Source organism: Rana temporaria, chromosome 1 (genome assembly GCF_905171775.1).
Source record: "Rana temporaria chromosome 1, aRanTem1.1, whole genome shotgun sequence".
NCBI classification, from domain to species: domain Eukaryota; kingdom Metazoa; phylum Chordata; class Amphibia; order Anura; family Ranidae; genus Rana; species Rana temporaria.
In genome coordinates, this window is record NC_053489.1 from 353,919,472 (window position 1) to 353,942,346 (window position 22,875).

General features: G+C 45.2%; 1 protein-coding gene across 2 annotated transcripts in view; it reads right to left on the reverse strand.

Annotated features, from left to right (window-relative positions):
- Window positions 1-22,875, reverse strand: part of CPAMD8 (C3 and PZP like alpha-2-macroglobulin domain containing 8) — a 307,162-nt gene that overhangs the window by 21,517 nt on the left and 262,770 nt on the right. For both annotated transcript variants that reach the window (XM_040321178.1, XM_040321172.1), the window contains exons 39-40: window positions 12,571-12,681; window positions 8,050-8,262 (exon numbers count right to left, since the gene is read on the reverse strand). In XM_040321178.1, coding sequence (XP_040177112.1) covers window positions 8,050-8,262; window positions 12,571-12,681 — 324 coding nt within the window. The remainder of the gene's footprint in view (window positions 1-8,049; window positions 8,263-12,570; window positions 12,682-22,875) is intronic.

Genomic DNA, 22,875 nt, shown 5'->3' on the forward strand with positions numbered 1-22,875 from the left:
ATCGTGATCAATGCCATCTCCAGGTATGACGTTTACCTCCATGGGGCACAGAGTGGCACGACCACCAAGGTCAAGAAGGAGGAGATCCTCCAGGAGATCACCATGCAGGTCAATGCCCTTGGACATGAGCGGAGGACCTCAAGGGACATTGGCAAAAAGATCAACGACCTGCGTCGTCTGGTCCGAGACAAGCTGGCCACGATGAGGAGGCACGCCAGGGGCACAGGAGGTGGACCAACCAGTAAGATCAGGCTCACTCCTGATGAGGAAGTGATTGCCCGGTGTCTGCAGAGGCTACGACTCATTGATCAGGCCTTGAGGACAGGTAAGTGTGTTTTTTCTCCTATCCGGTGTGTAACATGTGAGGGGGTGGAAGGTAATATGTGACAAGTGTGTGGGTCCACCAACATGTGAATGCTTTGTGTCATGTGCTGGAGGGAGCTGGGCCGTCGTCGGCTGCTAGGCGACCCACGCCATCCCAGGAGGAGTGTGCCCACACCTCTCCACTAGAGGAAGTTGAGGAGGAGCACGATGCTCTTGAGGAAGGTGTATACCTGGTGGAGGAGAACATCATCCTTGGACACTCCCAAACCTCCTCTCCCATCAGGGGAAGCCCCTCATCCTCCTCCCCTATCAGGGGAAGCCCCTCAAGGGCCTCCCACATCAGGGAAAGCCCCTCAAGGGCCTCCCCCATCAGGGCAAGCTCCTCAGGGTCCACCCCCATCAGGGCAAGCTCCTCAAGGGCCTCCCCGTACAGACGGCCCCAAGCCTCTCCTGCCCCCAGGAAGGCTACGTGCAAGACCAGGGGTGTTCCTGATGCCTTCGAGGAAAATCTTGCGAGGGACCAGGCCCGGCAGACCCGCCATATGGGTACTATAGCGGGTGACCTGCGCCGTGTGGCAGAGAGCCTGGCCTCCCCGGCCCAGACCCAGGCTGCCTGCACATTGGCTGTCCAGCAGGCCCTCACACAGCAGACTGATCAGAGTACCTCCGTCTCTGACAGCCTGCAGGATGTGAGTGCGAACTGCACTGCTATAGTAACCTGCCTTGGGGAGCTGCAGGCCACAACATCAGGCCTTGTGGCAGAGGTCAGGAGCCTTGCAGTGGCTGTACGGGCCAACACTGCTGCCATTGAGGTGGAGGGGAGAAGCCTGGCAGTGGCTGTACAGGCTAATACAGCTGCCATCGAGGCGGAGGGGAGGCAGACGAGGCGCCACCAGCGGCACACCACCACCCGCCAGCTGCGGATGCAGGCGCAAACTAATGCGGTCCTCACTCGCATTGCCCTGGCATTGGAGAGCAGGCAGCCAGCCAGGGAGAGACCAGGGGATGATCCTCCTCCAGATGCCCCACCCCCCCTCCCACCCGAGGCTCCCCCCTGGCAACTGAGGAGCAGGAGCCGTGGCACCAGGCGTAGCCCACGACAGGGCAAATGAGTGCCTATTTTTTTTTTTGGCTCAGGTTACGTCGGCGTAAGTGCTTTGTGAATCCAGGCCGCTGCCATTTACCAAAATATACACAAGGCAATTAACACATTGGCCCAGATTCAGGTAGATCCGCGCAATATTTGCGTGGGCAAAGAGCAAAGATTTTTCTCTGCGCCCACGCAAATATTTCGATTTGCCCGAGATTCACGGAGCAGTAGCTCCGTAAATTGCGCGGGCGCTATGCTAATTAGCCCTGCGTAAGGGCGCCTAATGTAAATGATCCCGCCGGGGGCGGGAATCATTTAAATTAGGCGCGCTCCCGCGCCGAGCGAACAGCGCATGCTCCGTCGGGAAACTTTCCCGACGTGCATTGCGGCAAATGACGTCGCAAGGACGTCATTTGCTTATAAGTGAACGTGAATGGCGTCCAGCGCCATTCACTTACGTAAACGACGTGAAATTTAAATTTCACGAGCGGGAAGGGCGGCTATACTTTAGCATTGGCTGCCCCTGCTATAGCAGGAGCAACCTTGAGCTAAAGTCGCCGTACGGAAACTCCGTACCTTGCGTGCGCAGGGCCCGCGCAACTTTTGTGAATCGGTGGTAGTATGCAATTTGCATACTATACGCCGATCACAATGGCCGCGCCCCCTAGCGGACAACGCAAGAATGCAGCCTGAGATATGAAGGCATAAGGAGGCTTATGCCTGTCATATCCTAGGCTGCAGTCCGCGTAGCGATGTTCCTGAATCAGGGGCATTCGCTACGCGGGAGCAAAACAGCTATTGCGCCGCGCAACCTATGGTTGCGCGGGCGCAATAGCTTCTTGAATCTGGGCCATTGTCATGGCCTTATCTACAGGTTATCCTATGGTGTTGAAGCCTTAAGGCCCCTTTCACACTTGAAGAAGGAAAATCACCGCTCAAGGTGGGTCTGCTATAGGGTCATACACAGGTGTAGGATTCCAAGGGTGCTGGCAGTGCACTAGGCAAACATTGGCGTAAAATGAAGGATGGATGGCCGCACTCCAAACCAAACAGGTTGTCTTTATTTAAACGAACAGCAAAAACATACCAGATCACAGCAACAGAAACAGGAGGATAACCGACGTTTCGCACTGACTTAGTGCTTATTCATGGCTTATTCATGGCCATGAATAAGCACTAAGTCAGTGCGAAACGTCGGTTATCCTCCTGTTTCTGTTGCTGTGAACTGGTATGTTTTTGCTGTTCGTTTAAATAAAGACAACCTGTTTGGTTTGGAGTGCGGCCATCCATCCTTTATTTTACGCCAATGTTCCCCTTTCACACTTGTGCGACTTGTCCCCTGACTTGAGACTGCAAAGTCGCATGACAAGTCATACCCCATGATTTCAATTCTGGTCTCATATGACCACAGCACTTTCTCCCAATCCTTCTCTGAATCATTTAGATGTTCATTGGCAAACTTCAGACAGGCCTGTACATGGGCCTTCTTGAGGAGGGGACCTTGCAGGCACTGCAGAATTTCAATCCATGGTGGTGTATTGTGTTACCAATGGTTTGTTTGGTGACTGTGGTCCAACTGCCTTGAGATCATTTACAAGCTCCTCCCATGTAGTTCTAGGCTGATCTCTCACTTTTCTCATTATCATCCTCACCCCATGAGGTGAAATCTTTCATTGAGCTCCAGACCGAGGGTGATTGATGGTTATTTTGTATTTCTTCCATTTGAGAATAATCGCTCCAATAGTTGTCTCCTTCTCACTAAGCTTCTTGCTGATGGTCTTGTAGGCAATTCCAGCCTTGTGCAGGTCTACAATCTTGTCCCTGATGTCCTTTGACAGCTCTTTGGTCTTGCCCATGATGGTGAGGTTTGAATGGAAGACAGATTCTGTAGACAGGTGTCTATTATACACATGACGAGTTTTCGCCTTCTTAAATTAGACCTCAATACACAGGAGGTCTCGCAGCGCTTTAAGAACAATGATCACATCCCAGATGGATGGATGCCTCTCACCTTCACTTCAAACAGCAGTAACCAGGGCTGTCTTAATGAGAGGGCACACCCCAGGGGCCTCAGCTGCATGGGGGGCCCCTGCCCTTTCCCCAAAGCAGCTGGTCCTTGAGCCCGGGCTGCCCCTCTACATCCCAGATATGCCCCCAGCACTCTGACCCCTCAACACCCTTGATATCCCCTACCTCCTACCTACTTGATTTCTGTTTACCTGCACTGTCTCCATTGTAGGGGCCCCAGAGCATTACTTTGCCCAGGGGCCCATGATGATATTAAGATATGGCAGTAACCGCACAATTTACCTCATGCACAGAAAAAGAGCAAGAACTGCATACTGTAGTAAATCCAAACTAGCTTTAATTAAAAATTCAGGGCAAGTACTTAGGGCAAGTACTCAGGGCAAGTACAGACAAGTGAGAAATTAAAACATATCACAGGCACCTGCTGACAGCCTCTTGAGCATCGTGGAGATGCTTTGCAGAGCCTAGTTGTGACATCACAAAAGGTGATAGAAAGAGCAAAAGGGAAGCAAGAAGAACTGACTTCTAGAATATTTTGTCATCTTTTAGCAGAAGTAAGTTAAAGTGGTTGTTAAGCCACTAACTGATCTTTATATCATCCCCTCTGTCACATAAAAAGCTGTATCCTAGTGCCTGTGCTTTATATAAAAAAAAGCAGATTTCTACCTGTTTTAACAGTGTCTTCCAGCGATCACCTGACTCCTAGCCCTCAGCTCTCCAGCAGGCGGGGCTGAGATTCCCCCTGCTGACATCAGCCAAGGAGGTAGGGAGGATAGCAGCAGAGAGCCTGGAGTCATGTGATCTTTTATAAGTTTTTTTTTTTATAAAGCAAAGACACTAGGACTCAGCTTTTAAAGTGAAAGAGGGGATGATATAATGATCAGTTTGTTTTGAAGCAGCAGGGAGAGGAGCAAAGCGGCGCTAGTGAGAGCTGACAAGTAGGTAGGGGAGGGGAGGAGGACAAAGGGAGACACAGGAGAGCTGCAGATAGCAGTGTATGACGGAGGCAATTACTCTGGCCACAGTGTCAGGGCTCAGTAGCCCTGATATATTGTGGTCAGTGTACAGAGGGGTGGGTAGAAACTGTCAGGATCATCCAGGTATTTTAGGTAATAGAAGGGGCCAAATTACACAACACAAGCACTGTGTTGTTATTCATGCTTTAAGGGAACAGGATCAATTTGTTTGGGTTAACAAACACTTTAAATAAGGGGAACAAGGCAGAAAAGGGAAATGGAGAGAGAAAGGACCTTTTAAGGAAGTAACCCCCAAGAAGAGTACTCTGTGTGGACAACTGCATTTGAAGAAGGCCCCAGAGGGGCACAGAAGGTCAAAGAGGGTGACAAAGAAGAGCATCCTCCTGCAAAAAAACAGTGCACAAGGTCGAACCAAAAACTGGAGTGTACTGGTACTAAGGGTTAGGTGTTTGGCAAATCCAAACAGAAGAATTTGCAGGATGAGGAATAGGAATACCTTTTAAGATAGAGCTCTACATCATCACACTGGGTGAAAACTAGCTCACATGAAAGTTTGCAGAGTATAAGGGAAATGATCAGCATGCCTCAAGAGAGGCACCCAACCTAGAGATTGGAATGTGTCTAACTGGTGGACATCTGTGAATTCGAGATGCTGGGAGATCTCTGGGTAAAAGTCTGTAGAGCAGTCATAAAACTGAAGATATTTGGAGAGAGAAAGAGGCAGGCAAGTGCCAGGCACCTACAGATCACATGTGTAGAGAGAAAAAAATGCAGAGGGGAATAACTGTGAACAGGGTCAAATCAACCTTTTCCTGTACTAAACTGGTAAAGGGAAGTTGATCAGTAGAAAAGGCCAGCTTTTTGAGAAGGCGAGATGCAAATGGTTTCCCAGCCCGTATAACAGGCAGTCTGATAAACCACAATCCTGGTATGGGGATGGAAGGGTATATCAGAGCTCAGAGCACAGTCTAATGCCGCTCACACACGGTCGAAATTTCCGACAACAAATGTTGGATGTGAGCTTGTTTGTTGTCTGAAAATCCAACCGTGTGTAGACTCCATCGGACATTTGCTGTCAGAATTTCCCGACAACAAATGTTTGAGAGCTGGTTCTCAATTTTTCCAACAACAAAAGTTCTTGTTGGAAATTCCGATCGTCTGTAGCCAATTCCGACGCACAAAAATCCTACGCATGCTCGGAATCATTGAAATTCATTTTTCTTGGCTCGTCATAGTGTTGTACGTGACAGCGTTCTTGACGTTCGGAATTTCCGACAACATTTGTGTGACCGTGTGTATGCAACACAAGTTTGAGCCAAATATCAGTTGGAAAAAAATCCACGGTTTTGTTGTCGGAATGTCCGATCGTGTGTACACGGCATAAGGGTTTTAAGCAAGGGAGATATGTGTTATAGCAATAGGGAGTAAAAGGTCTGATTATTCTTTTAGCAATGCAAGAACTAAATTGATATGTGAAAAGATAGGAAGTATGACCCATTATACTGCATTTGCCATAAAAGCTAAACAAAAACTCTCATATGAAAGTCTACAGGGAACCATGCAGAAGCCTAGGTACTGCATTAATTTGGACACATGTTTTAAAGCTACTCTGTGCAGTAAGAGCCCATTCACACAGGGATGACTTTGGATCCGACTTCAAGTCGCCCCTAGTTGCGATGCAAGAGAAAATCAATGTAAGTGAACGGAGTCGTCTTAATGCACAATACTGCAGTAGCTCCGACTTCAGAAAAGGTTCCTGTACTACTTCAATCCGACTTCTAGGCGACTTGTAGGCAACTTGTACCCATTGATTTCAATGGAAGTCGCCTCAGAAGTCAGATCCCTGTCTTAACAGAAGCAACAATACAGGAAGAGAACATACATTTATCAGGCAAACCCCTCCCTCCCCCGTCCCTCCCACAGAGCTGATTGTTGTTTGATTGGCTACTGGAAAGCCTCCTGTCCTTGAAGTTGCCTTGTAAGTTGCCTCAGGTCGCACTGTGATTCATACTCAAGTCGTGTCCAAGTTGCCTCCCAAAGTTGTGCTGGAAGTCGTATTGCCCCTGTGTGAATGGAGTCTAATTGTAGATTTTTATGAAACTGCTTCTTCTGTATGATTCTAGTAGAGCTGTGATTGTTGTCTTCATAGATGATACTTCAGTCAAATTAGGATGCCAGGTTAACAGACAACTGCAGGTCTTGCTGACTGAAAGACTTCTCAGATTCATGACTTTAAACATTCATATGTGATACAGTAGTTTTGGTCAATAAAAATACAAAAGAGATCTCAGTAACCTATGATCTTTGAAACTCACATGACGGCCGTAACCTAAGCTGGATCATTGAACAGAGTTGAGTCTAACAATGCTTTAGGGACTATTGGCCTCTTTTTGGCTTTAATTTGAGATGTCTACAATCTCAGCTGTTCACACTATCTGAGAGTTAAAAGAAAACATTTCCTTTTAAAAGTGTTAAAAAAAATACATAAAAACAGTCTGGTCTCTTAAAGTGTTTCATGCTACAAGGTCAAATGCCTGCAGTCAGCAATAAACAAATATTTACTCTTAAAAGGCAGTTCCAGACAGCAAGTAAAACCAATCGGTCAACTATTTGTGCCATCTACAGTAGGAAATAAACTGGATACATTCACTACAGTGGAGAAGAGAAAGTTCAGATGCCTACTGGAGTAGCGACCCACACAATTCAACTTTCAATGATATCACACTAATGTATACAATGTATTGCTCAGCTGGTTCAGATTTTGGATTCCATCTTAGTGCACATAATGCAAACTAATAAGCAAAGGCAGCTAGCTATTAAAGACCCAAGAACAGGAACTAACATACATTTCTTGTAGGTGTAAATATACACCAAAATGGCTATATTACAATTGCTAAACACTGAACAGTGTATGACAATGGAAAAAAAAATGCATAAAACAGCAATATCAGCTAGAAATTTGAATAGGTGGAAGGAACATTTTGAAGAGTTCAATACTGTTCAGTAAAATAAATATAAAAGTCTATAACAGTAGTCCACAGTATATTGAGTAACTGTACATAACTTGCTAAATAGCTAATGGGAGCATCAGCTGAAAAAAGATAGCTGGATGGCTGAAATCATATGTAAATAAATTACCAAGGACCTTAAAGGGGTTGTAAAGGTTTGTCTTTTCTTTTCTAAATTGGTTCCTTTAAGCTAGTGCATTGTTGGTTCACATACCTTTTCCTTCGATTTCCCTTCTAAATGTTTTTTTTCTTTGTTTGAATTTCTCACTTCCTGTTTCTCCTCAGTAAACTTTCCACCAACATCCGAGTGGTGGAAAGTCATTTAGAACAGCTTACTGAAAACTTTACTGAGGAGAAACAGGAAGTGAGAAATTCAGACAAAGAAAAAAAACATTTAGAAGGGAAATTGAAGGAAAGGGTAAGTGAACCAACAATGCACTAGCTTAAAGTAACCTATTTAGAAAATAAAAAACAAACCTTCACAACCCCTTTAAGGTACAGCAAGACCTAAAAGGAAACTAAAACAAAGTTACATTTAAAAATTCCAGTGACAGAAACTTTCATGAAATATGCCAAATACAGTATATAGATTTTCAAATACTTGTTCATTTAATGCAAATACCTGGTACACACTGTGACATTGCCACTTGCTCTATTCTGGTGTTATTTCGGCAGCCTGCAACTTCCATCTGACACTGGTTTTGATAAATTACACCATCAGATCCACAAACAGGTTCACCATCATATCCACAATCACGGTAGCACATGCACCGCTCAAAGCGTTCCTCTTCAGGGCAGAAATACCCACCACTGCAGGGACCAGAAGGGGTAAATCCTGAAGAAAAGATAACATGTCACAGTTACTGTAGCGGAGGTTAATTTCAGATTAATGTTCATTATCACAAACTGAAAACAGTTTTGGGTGAGTACTGATGCACTAAATCACTTGGGCTATTTGCTTACCTAAATGACTCAAGTACTGAGGTTTCCTTAGTAATTTTTTCTATGTACCAATAAACAGGGCCCTTATGCCGCGTACACACGATCATTTTTCGGGTTGTAAAAAACAACGTTTTTTAAAAATGTCATCCGCATGGAACTTCCCCTTTATAGTGCTGTCGTACATGCATTTTTTTTCACAATCGTGTGTGGGCAACATCGTTTTAATGATGAAGTTGAAAAAAAACGTTGTTTTTTCTAGAGCCTGAAAAACTTTGTTTTTTACAACCCGAAAAATGATCGTGTGTATGCAACATTAGTCTTTTAAATGCGCAACAAAAAAAATGCAGCTTACCTGTTATTAGAAGGCCTGGTTCAGGCCTATGCAGGTTGCAGTTTGCATATTCCAGGTGCATTTTGTGTTTTTCAACACACGCTTTTGATCCATTGAAGTCACTGGAACCCAAAACCAGAAAAAAGTCCCTGGCCCTTTCCATAAAATGCACAGATGTTAACTACATCCATAGCAAACCATGTTAAATGGACTGTAGTGTGTTTCTGCAAAACTGAAAACGCACTAAAAAATGCGAAGGTGTGGACCAGGCCTTAGTGGTGGCCACATTCATTTTTCTTAAATTATTTTAACCTGTTGATCCAGCAAGTTGTTTTTCAACGTCCTTTAATAGACCAAGCCATCCAGCAAAAGTGGCAGTTAGAGGTTGAGACATTAACAAGTATGCTTACAATGGTCAGTTTTTCCCATGGAATACAGCCTTACCCGTGCCCATGAAATGCAGCCTTACCAGTGCCCATGGAATACAGTCTGATCACACAGAGCTCTGAAATGTATTCACTTTGAATGTCCTAGCAGCAACTGTAACAAATTTGATACACGTTACACTGATTTAATGTATCATTGGATCAGTGTTCCATCTATCTAGGAGGCAGAACTTTGTTCCAGTTCTCCACCTTGCACAGACTGGCATTCCCTGGCAAAGACGTCATCACATCCGCCTGTCACTCAGCCACAGACAGAAGACAGAGCAGCCTGAGCGGCTGCCATGGCCGTACTCCATTCTGCCGCTTGGGCTGTTCTGTCTTCTGTCTGTGGCTGAGTGACCCATAGGTATGCGCAGCCTATTATATTAGGGTGTGCATCCTGAAGTTCAAGCACACATGTATGCTGGAGAGGAAGGGTGTATGACGTGTAGAAGAGTGTAAACACAGAGATTCACGTCCTGTCAGAGGAGACCGATGCTGTGTCCCTTGTACATAGGGACACAGATCGGTCACCTCCCCCACAGTAACAATCACTCCCAGGGTACACATGTAACCCCTTCCTTGCCCCCTAGTGTTAACCTCTTCCCTGCCAGTCACATTTATACAGTAATCAGTGCATATTTATAGCACTGTTCGCTGTATAAATGTGAATGGTCCCAGAAATGTGTCAAAAGTGTCCGATGTGTCCGCCATTATATCGAAGTCCTGACAAAAATCGCAGATCGCCGCCATTACTAGTAAAAAAAAATTATAAAAAAAAATGTCAGAATTCTATCCCCTATTTTGTAGCCGTTATAACTTTTGCGTAAACCTCACTATACTATTTTTTTTTTTTACCAAAAATATGTAGAAGAATACATATCGGCCTAAACTGAGAAAAATATATATATATATATCAAAAATGGGATATTTATTATAGCAAAAAGTAAAAAATATTGTGTTTTTTTAAAAAATTGTCGCTTTTTTTGTTTATAGCGCAAAAAATAAAAACTACAGAGGTGCTCAAATACCACCAAAAGAAAGCTCTATTTGTCTGAAAAAAAGGAAGTCAATTTTGTTTGAAAAGTGACGTAGTGCAGGATGGTCATTGAGCAGCCAAATCTTCCGGGGCTGAAGTGGTTAAACTCTCCAGTATTCCCAGAGCTCAATTATTTTAGGACATCAATTTTGTTTGGGAGCCACGTGGCACGACCGCGCAATTTTCATTTAAAGCGTGACAGTGCCGAAAGCTGAAATTTCGCCTGGGCAGGAAGGGGGTATATGTGCCCAGTAAGCAAGTGGTTAAAAAAGGCTTATTTTAAGCCGACATGCAACCTGCTCTAATCACAGCAACTAATACGATTTCTTATTACTGAAGCTGGATAACTGATTCTGTTTGGTAGTTGTGTTTTATTGTGCTTGTTCAATAGAATAACACTTTTATTGGGGCCCAGCTGCCATTCTTACAATACAGCGCATTCGTTGTATACTTGATGTGATATGAGGGAGAATTATAGACATTTAGGCCCGGTTCACACCGATGCGCTGTGAATTTAGTCAGTTTTTTGTCCATTCTGAGGTGCGAATTTTACCGCAAATTTACTGCAATTTTATCGCAAATTTGAGGAGTGGGACATAGCTGCGATTAATGTTCTAGCCAATGGAATCACAGTGTAAAAAAAAAAAAAGGTGTTAACTTCCTGTTTTTTGTGGAGAATCGCGTGGTGGAATTTGCACATCATTGCGATTCCAGAACGATTTACACTCATGTCTATGGAGACTAATTTCGCAACGCAATGCAGTAAAGCCGGACAAGACCCTTTTTTTATTGCATCACATTCGTAGAGGAATCGCAATGCATGTATGTGAACGACCGTCATTGAAAACAATGACTTTATGGATGACATGCAAATTCAAAGTGTTTTTGACGCGTCACAATCGTTATAAACTCGCACAAGTGTGAACCGGGCCTTAGACCCCATTCACACCTGAGCGACAAAACGCCCAACGCCGGACGCTTCTGTCGCTCGAGGGGAGAATTCCCATTGCTGTCTATGGAGATGGTTCACATCTCATAGACGCCGAACGCCTGTCGCCTGAAAAAAAGTCCCGGACCCTATTTAGCACTGTCATTTGTAAATGAAAAGTGTTATTTTCTTACTACAAATGTGAGATAAACAATGTCAGGACTGCTACAGAGGAATTGACAAAGGGAATCTGTAGAGCCACTAGCAAGTAATCAATAGTAATTATCCTATCCGCGAAAGAGAAGCATCTTGTATATGCTGCACAAGTCAGAGTGTGTAAGCAGGGCAGCCATCAGGAATTATTGGGCCCCTTACACAGCTTCAGGCACGGGCCCCCTGGAGCAGAGAACCCCGGGGGGGGCTAGGATCGGTGGCCTTTACAAAAAAAGAAGAAATAAAGAAAAATATATATAAGAAAAGGGGGGTAGCCACCATCCGGGGCTCTGGCGACCTCTGGGGGTTGCCATCTGGGACATTTGGGCCCTTTAATAATAAAAAAAAAAAAAGAAACCTCTGGGCCCTTTAATAAAAATAAATCAAAAAAAATATATATAAAAAAAAAGAAAATAAACATTTATAAAAAAAATGAAAAAAAAGGGGGGGGGGTTGCCATCCAGGGCCCTGGGGACCTCTGGGCCCTTTAATAAAAAATTCAAAAATGAATATATATATATAAACAAAAATAAAAAAATAAACATTTATAAAAAATAAAAAAGGGGGTTTGCCACATGGGGCCCTGGGGACCTCTGAGCACTTTAATAATAATAATAAAAAAAAAAAAAATATATATATATATATATATATATATATATATATAAAAAAGAAATAAAAGAAATAAAAGAATATAAATAAAAATTATTATTTTTTATAAAAAAAGGGGGGTTGCCATCCGGGGCCCTGGGGACCTCTGGGCCCTTTAATAATAAATATATATATATATATAAAAAATAAATAATAATAAAAAAAATGATATAAAAAAAGGGGGGTTGTCATCCGGTGCCCTGGGGATCTCCGGGCCCCCCGTACCCCTAAAAAAAAATTGGCCCTTTAATAAAAAATAAAATAAAAATATATTAGAATTTTATTTTTATTTTTATAAAGGGGGGGTTGCCATCCAGGGCCCTGGGGGCCTTTGGGCCCCTGGGGACCTCCGGACCTCTAAAAAAAAAATGGCCACCTGTGGCCACCTGTGTGTAAGTGTAAGTGAAGGAAGAGTGAGATGGGTCCCTGATTTACAAATCAGAATGTCACTGCTAACACTACTCATCTAGTAAATGTGAGAGGATATCACCCTGCTTGGAGTGTCTAATTACGATCCACCTCTTACATTTGTACCAGGCAGAGAAGACGTGACAATTGGGTCAAAAATGTGAACTGAAAGCAGAATATAGACAATAAGGTAGAGCTGACAATCTCACCTGTCCACTGATTTGCAGTGCTCTCCACTTCATTACACGTGGTACCATCACATAGCTCTCTAGACAATGGACTGCTCTCGCTAGCATTGTAGAATCTGGTAGCTTCAAATGCTGTTGATGAGTAAAAACATAACCAAGTAATCCATGTAATAAATAGTCACAACAACAATGTTAAATACTGTATAATGGAAAGCTATTTAGCATTTAAAAACTATTTGCGAACATAACTTTTAAAAAACTCTCTATATTTGTGGCATATACTGTACAAAGCCTAAGGCCCCTTTTCACACTGGGGCGGGAGGCGCGGTGGCGGTATTGCGGCGCTATACCATCGGATTTGCCGTGGGATTCGGCTGCTAGCGGTGCGGTATTAACTCCCACTAGCGGCCGATAAAGGGTTAATACCGCCCGCAGTGCACCTCTGCAGAGGCGCATTGCGGGCGGTATTGCCACGGTTTTCCATTGTTTTAAATGGGAAGGAGCGAATACACGCCGCTCCTCTCACCGCTCCAAAGATACTGCTGGCAGGAGATTTTTTTCTCTCCCGCCAGCGCATCGCCTCAGTGTGAAAGCCCTCGGGCTTTCACATTAAGTATGCAGTGCAGGAGTTTTTCAGGTGGTATAGCAGCGCAATTTTTAGCGCTGTACCGCCTGAAAAACTCCTCAGTGTTAAAGGGGTCTAATAGTGACTGCAAAAGCAATCTTATTTCTGCAATCAAGTGATGATACATAGAGCTGAAAAATCATTCTATCCAGTAATAAGGCTTTGCCTTATTAGCATATCTAGTGTATCAAACAAGACATCTTGGCAAATGGTTTAATTTTTTTTACCTTAAATATTTTACAGCACACAAGACCCTTCCAACACTCCTCCCTCAAGAGCCTGCACCAGCATTCTTATTTTTACTTTACCTTATTAATGAAGTGAGACATTTAGATTTTTGTACTTGCACTAAATACTATTTCTTGGAGTCCTTTGAGGGTCACAGCAAGTCAGAGGCTGTTGGGTTATGCTACCGAATACAGGAGGATCGCATACACTGGCAAATAAAAAAAAAAGGTGGCCAACCCAGTGTAATCAGATTTGGTCCCACCATCTTTCAGTTTTTTGGTAAAACAGTGCTAAGAGCATAATCATAGGCATAGAGAGGGGGACATCTGTCTCTAAACTCCATAAAAATGGATTTATTTGAAAGTATTTCTTGTCCATTTAGGGACACAGAAATTCAGAGACGGTCAGGCAGGGGCGGACTGACAACTCATGGGGCCCCCGGGCAATAGAAGATTATGGGGCCCCCGGCTTACAGATGGCCGTCACACCATGAGTAAGTAACCAACAAAACAACATATAGAGTACAGCAGTCAGGATGAGCACCACTCTCACATTAGAGTCCTCCCTTACATCAAAGCCCCAACATTCTCCCTATAAATCACAGTCCACAGAGTGCCAACTTACAGCAGAGCCCCCCAGTGTGGGACCCTACGGCAGAGCCCCCAGAGTGTCACCTTCCATCAGTGTCCCCTTACGCACACCTTTGCACCTTAGTGCTTGCTGTGGCAGGCAACTTTCGGGAAAAGCAGAATAGTGAAGTGCCATGGTTGGCCTCAGATCGGATTTTCCCATCAAAATTAAGTCGGTGTCAGACATTTCAGGGACAGATTTAAAAAAATACAGATTTTTACATACTGTCCCTAGTTTTACTGAGGCTGGCCACCCTGATGGGGCCCCCAAGTGACCTGGGGCCCTCGGGCAGTGCCCAAATGGTCAGTCCGCCCCTGCTGTCAGGACATCCAAAAGCAGTTCAACCTAGGGCTGGACAAAACTAACAGGTCCACAAAAAACAACTGGGGACTGGCTGCAGTCCAAGGAGCCACCTAAAGGATCTTACACCCAAAGCTGGCATCAGATGAATCCTGAACATCCAACGGGTAAACTTTGGAGAACATGTGAACAGAAGACCATGATTATTTCCTTATATACTACAGTTTACAAGTCCTTAGACGTGGTGGCTGCATTCGATTTCTTTTTCTTTTTAATTCCTTTTATTTTCAACTGGTGATCTAACCACTAACACTCTTCTTATCTTAGGGTTACTACACCCATTCCTCCACTGTGTCTGAGCAATGTAGCCACATATGGACAGTAACATTGTCAACCTGTAGAAAGGGTACTGTTTGATGGACTAGTAGATTTAAATAGACTTTACATCAGTGACTAACATATGAAAGTCTAAAGCCCCATACACACGATCACACTTTTTGCCAACCAACTTCAAAATCTGCAAGTTTTCTAATTTGTCTGACTGTGTGTACGCTCCATTAGACCAACTTTTTCGGGTTTCATCCGACAAAAAGTTGGGTCTGCAACAAAAGTCCGATGGTGCCTTGTCTGACCGTGTGTACAGCAAGCCAACCAACTTTTGTACAAAGTGCAAATACGCATGCTCAGAACCAATGTTAAAATCAACAAACAATAGCAGAAGTTAACCAAAGGGTGGCGGAAAAGAGCAGAAACACCATGTGATGTTGGGTAATTTTTAGAAAATCTGCTGCTTGGAATCTGCTGATTATTGCAGCTATTTTTGCCACCTGTGTTTGTCCAGCATTGATCACTACAGGTAATTGCTGGCTGTGCAAGCCACAGATAGCTGCAGTTGCCGAACTGTCAAAGTACAGAGTACAAAGTACAAAGTACAGATACTTGGCAGCAAATGAACAGTAGCCTAGCTCCAGCTAACACTTTGTAAGTTACATAGACAGTTAATTCATTTTTGGGAAGAACAATTTAAAGCAGTAATAAACCCATAAGCTAAAAATAATTATATTGCAGTTTACCAATTCTTAGATGTGATGGCTGCTGTATAATTTCCTTTTTTACGCTTTCTATATTCATCTGGTTATCCAATCAGCAAGCCTGTTTTTTACAGCACAAGCTCTCCAGCAGAATGTATAAGTTTACATGGATGTGAAAAAACACTTGACACTGGCAGGGAGGACTAAAATGACAATGACAGTGCTGCTGTGTCTCATGTGTTAATTCCTCCAGAATAATGTCTCACTAATAAAGGAGGTGTGTTACGAGAGAAATGAATGGTTCCGATGCAATAAAGTATGACCCTTTGTTACGGACTATGGCCCGGATTCACATACAGCGGCGCATAGTTATGCCGGCGTAGCGTATCGAATATACGCTACGCCGACATAGCGCAGAGCGGCGAGCACAGTATTCACAAAGCACTTGCTCCCAAATCTACGCTGGGTTCCCTCGGCGTAACTCGTCGTAAGTGGCAGTGGGCGTGAGCCATGCTAATGAGGCGTGACCCCATGTAAATGATAGGCCGAGCGTCATCAAGATACGAATAACGAAGGGCGCATGCGCCGGTTCATGGACGTATCCCAGTGCGCATGCTCAGAATCACGTCGGAACGAACGCCTAAGATACGTCGAATCACTGCCTACGACGTGAACGTAACCTACGCCCAGCCCTATTCACATACTACGTAAACGACTTAAAAAACAACTGTGTTCCCTGGTGCAGCCATTTTCATTGATGCTGCTGACTTACACCTGCTTTATGAGTCGTAACTTTATGCCGGACGTACAACTTACGTATATTAATGCGCCGGGCGCAAGTACGTTCGTGAATTGGCGTATCTCACTCATTTGCATATTCGAATCGTAAATCAATGGGAGCTCCCCTTGCGGCCTGCGTAAATATGCGCCCACGATACGACGGCGTAGGAAACTTACGTCGGTCGGATGAAGCCTAGTTTCTTGCTTTCAGAGTCAGGCGCATAGATACAAAGCGCATATGTGCACTTACACGGCGTATCTCGAGATACGTCGGCGTAAGTGCTACGTGAATCCGGGCCTCTATGTTAACATGTATGACTGTTATCACCAACTGCTCTGTTTTTCAAAGTGAAATATTCAATAAAAATTTATTGAAAGTGAAAACAGAGGGGAAAAAAGCCCCAAAAAATAAAACTGATGCAACCACCACGTCTAATGATAGGTAAGCTAAAATATAATACATTTTTGGTTTTGGATTTAACACCGCTGTAACTAAATTAATAAAAACTGACCACTGTAAGCATCCCTAACAGCAGTAAATGGTATGCCTCAACCCCCATAACTTTTGATGAACAGCTCAGTCTGTTAAAGGAAGTTGAAAAATAACAGACTCAGGCCGGGTTCACACTTGTCCGACAACTGCTCCGACATTGGAAGCTCATGTGGCATGACATGTGAAAATCAATGTTTCCCTATGAGAGCCGTCTTAACTGGTCTGACACAAGTCAGTCCGACTTTGAAAATGCTCCCTGTACTACTTTGGTCCGACTTTGATCCTACTTCAGCCCCATGAATATCATTGAAGTCAGATCAAAGTAGGACCCTTGGTCCTTACCATCCGACTTTTGACAATGTGATTACAGCAGCAGTAAAAGGAATTGATCTCACTCTGGGATTGTTTTGATTGGTCAAAGAACAAGTCAGACTATCACAAAGTCGGATCAAAGTAGTATCCTGTTCATAAAAGTCGGATGGATGTATGACCAATGTAGGACCGATGTCGCAAAGCAAAGTAGGATGAAAGTCGTACTACTGTCATGTAGTATAGTGTGAACCCAGCCTAAGGCCTCATGCACACAGGCGTTTGCCCAGCTCTCTTAAACGCCTTTTTTCTTCGCAGTAGCGCTTTGGCAAAAAAAGCACTTGACGTGTGTAAATGCATCTAGGCGCAACAAGCGCTTTAATACATTTCATTGCCCAGAATACTTTTTTCTGGCAATTGAAATTAATTAATGCTCAAGTGCTAAAAATGGCTATCATTAACGTTGAACACATTGAACTACGTTAAGCTTTGTTTTTGACAAACCACTGCTGCTTCTGGATGTGCTGGCAGTGGGCTTTTTTGCGTGCATGTATACATAGCCTAACACGGAGGGGCAGAAAAAAACAGCCAGACCCCTCCTAAAAGCAGCATTTTTAATGCTTGTGTGCATGAGACCTTACTGGCAGGGCCAGAGCCGGCCCTATAATGGGACCGAGTGGTACCATGGGTACCAGGCGGCACTTTCAGGGGAGCGGCAAGTTGCCGCCGGCCATGCCGTTCCGCCCGCTCTACTCCCCCTGTGTTTAATGTGTGACATTATTGTAATCCTTGCCGCCGCACAGTCCTGTGGAGGAAGAGGAGGCGGCGCTGGGAGGTTGTCGCAACCTCGATCATCCAATTGTTTGGTCAGTAGGTGGTGTGCTCCCCTCCCCTGGCTCCTCCCCTTCTCCCGCGCTCTGCGAATCTCCTACAATGTACCATGTGCAGAGCGCGGATAATGCTGAGCAGCTCCTTGACCTCATCCAGGAATCCAGGATGGACGCCGCCCACAGTGTAGAAGACCTGCCAGAGCAGCGCGATTATCGGCGAGGTACTGTGCATGATGGTCCGCTGCCTGACACTGACAGCATCCGATTTCACTCCCTGAACAAGGGCGCCTGAACATCCCTGCTACCAGCTGCTTGTGATGACCTCACACACAGCCCTAATGCTGTGATGCCACCTACTGTCATCATCATGCTCCTTGTCACCCCCCTGTTCCTGGCATCCCAGTGGGATGCCAGGAACAGGGGGATGACGAGGAGCATGATGATCCCACCACCCTACCTCTGAGGTCTGTCATACATTTTATCACCCCCTGTCATCTCCATCCTCCCTGTCAGCTTCCTACCACCCACCTCTGTCATCTCCATCCTCCCTGTCAGCTTCCTACCACCCACCCTTGTCATCTCCATCCTCCCTGTCAGCTTCCTACCACCCACCCCTGTCATCTCCATCCTCCCTGTCAGCTTCCTACCACCCACCTCTGTCATCTCCATCCTCCCTGTCAGCTTCCTACCACCCACCCCTGTCATCTCTATCCTCCCTGCCTTCTTCCTGCCACCCACCCCTGTCATCTTCCTACCACCCTACCCTGTCAGCTTCCTACCACCCACCCCTGTCATCTCCATCCTCCCTGTCAGCTTCCTACCACCCACCCTTGTCAGCTTCCTACCACCCACCCTTGTAAGCTTCCTACCACCCACCCCTGTCAGCTTCCTACCACCCACCCCTGTCATCTTCCTTTCACCCCCTGTAATCTTCATACCACCCCACCCCCTTAAATTTACTGGTGCACATCACATATGATGGACGCAGGGAATTTTTTTTTGGGGGGGGGGGGGGACGCACATAGCTGGTCTTGCCTAGGGCGCCAAATTGCCTAGCACCGGCCCTGCCTGCACTCAGGGGCAAATTTCAGCCCGCCAGCCCGCTCCACTCCCCGCTGCACTGTGAGACAAATTGTTGCCAACCCGTTCTGCCCGCTCCGTGCTCCACTGTGAGGCAAATTGACGCCCACCCACCCGCCCACCAACCTATTCTGCCAGCACGCTCCATTCACCTGGGCGTTGCGGGCAGAACAGGGGAACAGTCAGCGGGCAGGACAGTCAGCAGGTGAGCTGGCTTGCTGGCCAATCAGCGAGCGGGGGAGCAGAGAGATGACATCATCTGCATCATTGCATTTCCGCCCCCACTCTGCGGGCAGCAGAGAGATTACATTATCTCTCTGCTGCCTGCCTTTACTCAGGGATACAGCAAGTGGCAATCCGCAATGTGTGGCAGGTGATGTGGCAAGTGACAATCTGCAACGTGTGGCAGGTGACGTTGTGGCAAGTGACAATGTGTGACAGGTGGCGTCGTGGCAAGTGACAAACTGCATTGTGTGGCAGGTGGCAAGTGACAATCCTCAATGTGTGACATCGTGGCAAGTAACAATCTGCAATGCGTGGCAGGTGACAACCTGCATCTGGTGACGCGGCAAGTGACAAACCGCATCTGAAGGCAGGTGACGTTGGCAAGTGACACGCTCGGGGCTCCTACTGATTCTGCAATATGGTGAGTTGAACTATTTTATATAACAATGTAATAATAGAAATTATGCACTTCAAGCATTTTTATTATTACTTTTTTTCACTAGTAATGGCAGTGATTTTTTTTTTTTTTGCGAGACTGCGACATTGCGGTGGACAGGTCAGACACTTTTGACACATTTTTGGGACCATTCACATTTATACAGCCATCTGTGCTATTAAAATGCACTGATTAATGTATAAATGTCACTGTCAGGGAAGGGGTTAAATGTGTTCCTTGGGAGGATGTTTCTAACTGGGGGGGTGGGACTGACTTGAGGAGGAGAGAGATCTCTGTTCCTAATCACTAGGATAGAGCCATGACAGGTCCTCTTTATACTCCTACATACATGTATAGAGCCATGACAGGTCCTCATTATACTTCTATATACACGTATAATGCCATGACCGGTCCTCTATATACTGCTATACATGTATAGAGCCATGACAGGTCCTCTTTAGTTATAATGATATCAAATAAAGGATGTGGGGGCATTTTGGTAGGCGTGATTTTTTTTTCTGGGGGGGGGCAGCATTTTATTCTTGGTACCAGGCAGCACAATGTCTTGGGCCGGCACTGGGCAGGGCCAACAAGTGAAAATAAAGTAAAAATAACTATGGGGCAGATCCTCGTACAGCGGCGCATTTATGCGCCGGGCGTAGCGTATCTAAGATACACTACGCCGCCGTAACTTATTTTTTTTTTAATCCACAAAGAATTCGCGACGTAAGTTACGGCGGCGTAGTGTATCTTTGGCGGTGTAAGGGCGCGGAATTCAAATTGATGTAATGGGGGCGTGTTTTATGTAAATACGTCGTGACCCGACGTAAACAACGTTTTTTTTTAACTGCGCATGCGCCGTCCATGGGGGTATCCCAGTGCGCATGCTCGAAATTAACCCGGAACAAACCAATGCTCACGATGGTGACGTCATTCTACGCAAATCCCTATTCGCGAACGACTTACGCAAACAACGTAAAAATTTCAAAATTCTACGCGGGAACGACAGCCATACTTAACATTGAGTACACCTCATAACCGCAGCTTTAACTATACCCCCCGGAAAAAGCCGAACGCAAACAACGTAAAAAAATGCACCGGCCGCACGTACGTTCGTGGAACGCCGTAACTAGCTAATTTGCATACTTGACACGGAATTCGACGGAAACGCCACCTAGCGGCCGTGGAAAAATTACTAAGACGTACGCCTGTCGGATCTACCCGAGATGCTGTTGTATCTTGTTTTGTGGATACAAAACAAAGATACGATGCGCAAAATTTGAAATTACGTGGCGTATCAAGAGATACGCCAGCGTAATACCTTTGTGGATCTGCCCCTATATGTTTAACCACTTCAGCCCCGGACCATTTTGCTAGTCAATGACCGGGCCACTTTTTACTTTTTGCTATAATAAATATCCCCCACAAATATATAAAAAAACAACTTTTTTCCTCAGTTTAGGCCGATACATATTCTTCTACATATTTTTTGTAAAAAAAAATCGCAATAAGCATTTATTGATTGGTTTGCGCAAAAATTATAGGCCCGGATTCTCAGAGGACTTACGATGGCGTAGCGCCATGTACGCCGTCTTAAGTCCGAATCCGACCCGTCGTATCTATGCGCCTGATTCTTAGATTCTTACGCATAGATATCCATTAGCTCCGACAGGCGTAAGTCTTTTACGCCGTCGGATCTAAACTGCATTTTTTTTTTGACTGCTAGGTGGCGCTTCTGTCGAATTCCACGTCGAGTATGCAAATTAGCTGGATACGCGAATTCCCGAACGTACGCGCGGCCGACGTAGTAAAGTTATGACGTTTACGTTAGGCTTTTGCCAGCATATAGTTGCCCCTGCTATATGAGGCGCAGCTAATGTTAAGTATGACCGTCGTTCCCGCGTCGAAATTTGAAAAAGTTACATCGTTTGCGTAAGTCGTCCGTGAATGGGGCTGGACGTCATTTACCTTCACGTCGAAACCAATGACGTCCTTGCGGCGTACTTTAGAGCAATGCACACTGGGAAATTCCACGGACGGCGCATGCGCCGTTCCGCAAAAATGTCAATTACGTCGGGTCACAGTAGTTTTACATAAAACACGCCCCCCTGATCCTAGGTGTGTTCTAACTGAAGGGGGGTGGGACTGACTAGGGGAAATTACAGATCGCTGTTCATACATTGTATGAACAGACGAACAGTCATTTCTCCCCCTGTTTACACACACAGCTCCCGGTTCTCGCTCTGTAAAGAGCAATCGTGGGTGCCCGGTGGTGATCTCGCCCGCCGGGCACGCACGTCAGCATATACTTAGATAATGATCTCTCTGAGCCATTAGCAAATGGTGAGACAAGAAGTAGGTTACCCTTCATGGGAACCATCGGAAATGACAAAGGGAGCCATTCTATCTAATGGAAGCATTGGTTGTGAGGTAGACATATACAGCGCAAACTACATCCAGGCAATGGAAAGAGACCAGCTTCTGATGAACTGCAGCCAGACAGAGGGCTGGAAGAACAATGATCTAGTTTAGGTGAAAGGCCAAAACCACCTTTATGAAGTAAGGAAATGTAAAGCCTCAACACCATTTGAATCTCAGAGTAAAACAACCTTGTATGAGAAAGTGGAAAGAAGAATATTCTTGACAGGCTCAAAAAAAAGTTTTTGAAATGCCAAAAGAACCAAATTGAGATCCCTTACGCGAAGTAGACTTTGTAGCGTTTAGCATCATGGGAATCACCAATTCAAATATGCCTCTGTCCCTCTAAACCTGGGCTTTTTATAATTAAAGTCAGTGTCAGTGAAGCAAGATGGTAAACCGGACTCACAAGATCTGGACAATCTGTAAGAGCCCATGATGCTTCTGCCAGATGTCTGATCGGGTCATAGTAACACATTCACCTTTGCCAGTCTAGAGCTACGAGGATCACCTGAATTGTCCCCCCTCTTGATTCTACGGAACAGAAGCAGATCAGGTTGTATTAATCCCCTAGAGCTACCAGAGCATTTACTGATTCCACCAGAGAATCTCTGTACCTGGAGAAAAACTTGCTCAGTTTTCTATTAAACCTAGAAGCCAGGAGGTCCACATCTGGTGTCTCTAAGCTGCAACAAAGCCCTGAAACACATACATTTATCTACCTTAGTTAATGTACGCCAGTGTGTGACACGGTCTTACTGATAAGAAGACCCTCTTCCCTGTCCAGTGTTGCAGGAACAACCAAATCACCTGAAGTTCTAGCATTTTGTTAGGGAGATGAGATTACACCAATGTCCAAGTCCCCTGAACCAACATAGTGTCCCGGGCTCCTCTCCAGCCCGACAGGCTGGCATAGCTGTGAGGATCTTCTATGAGACCGG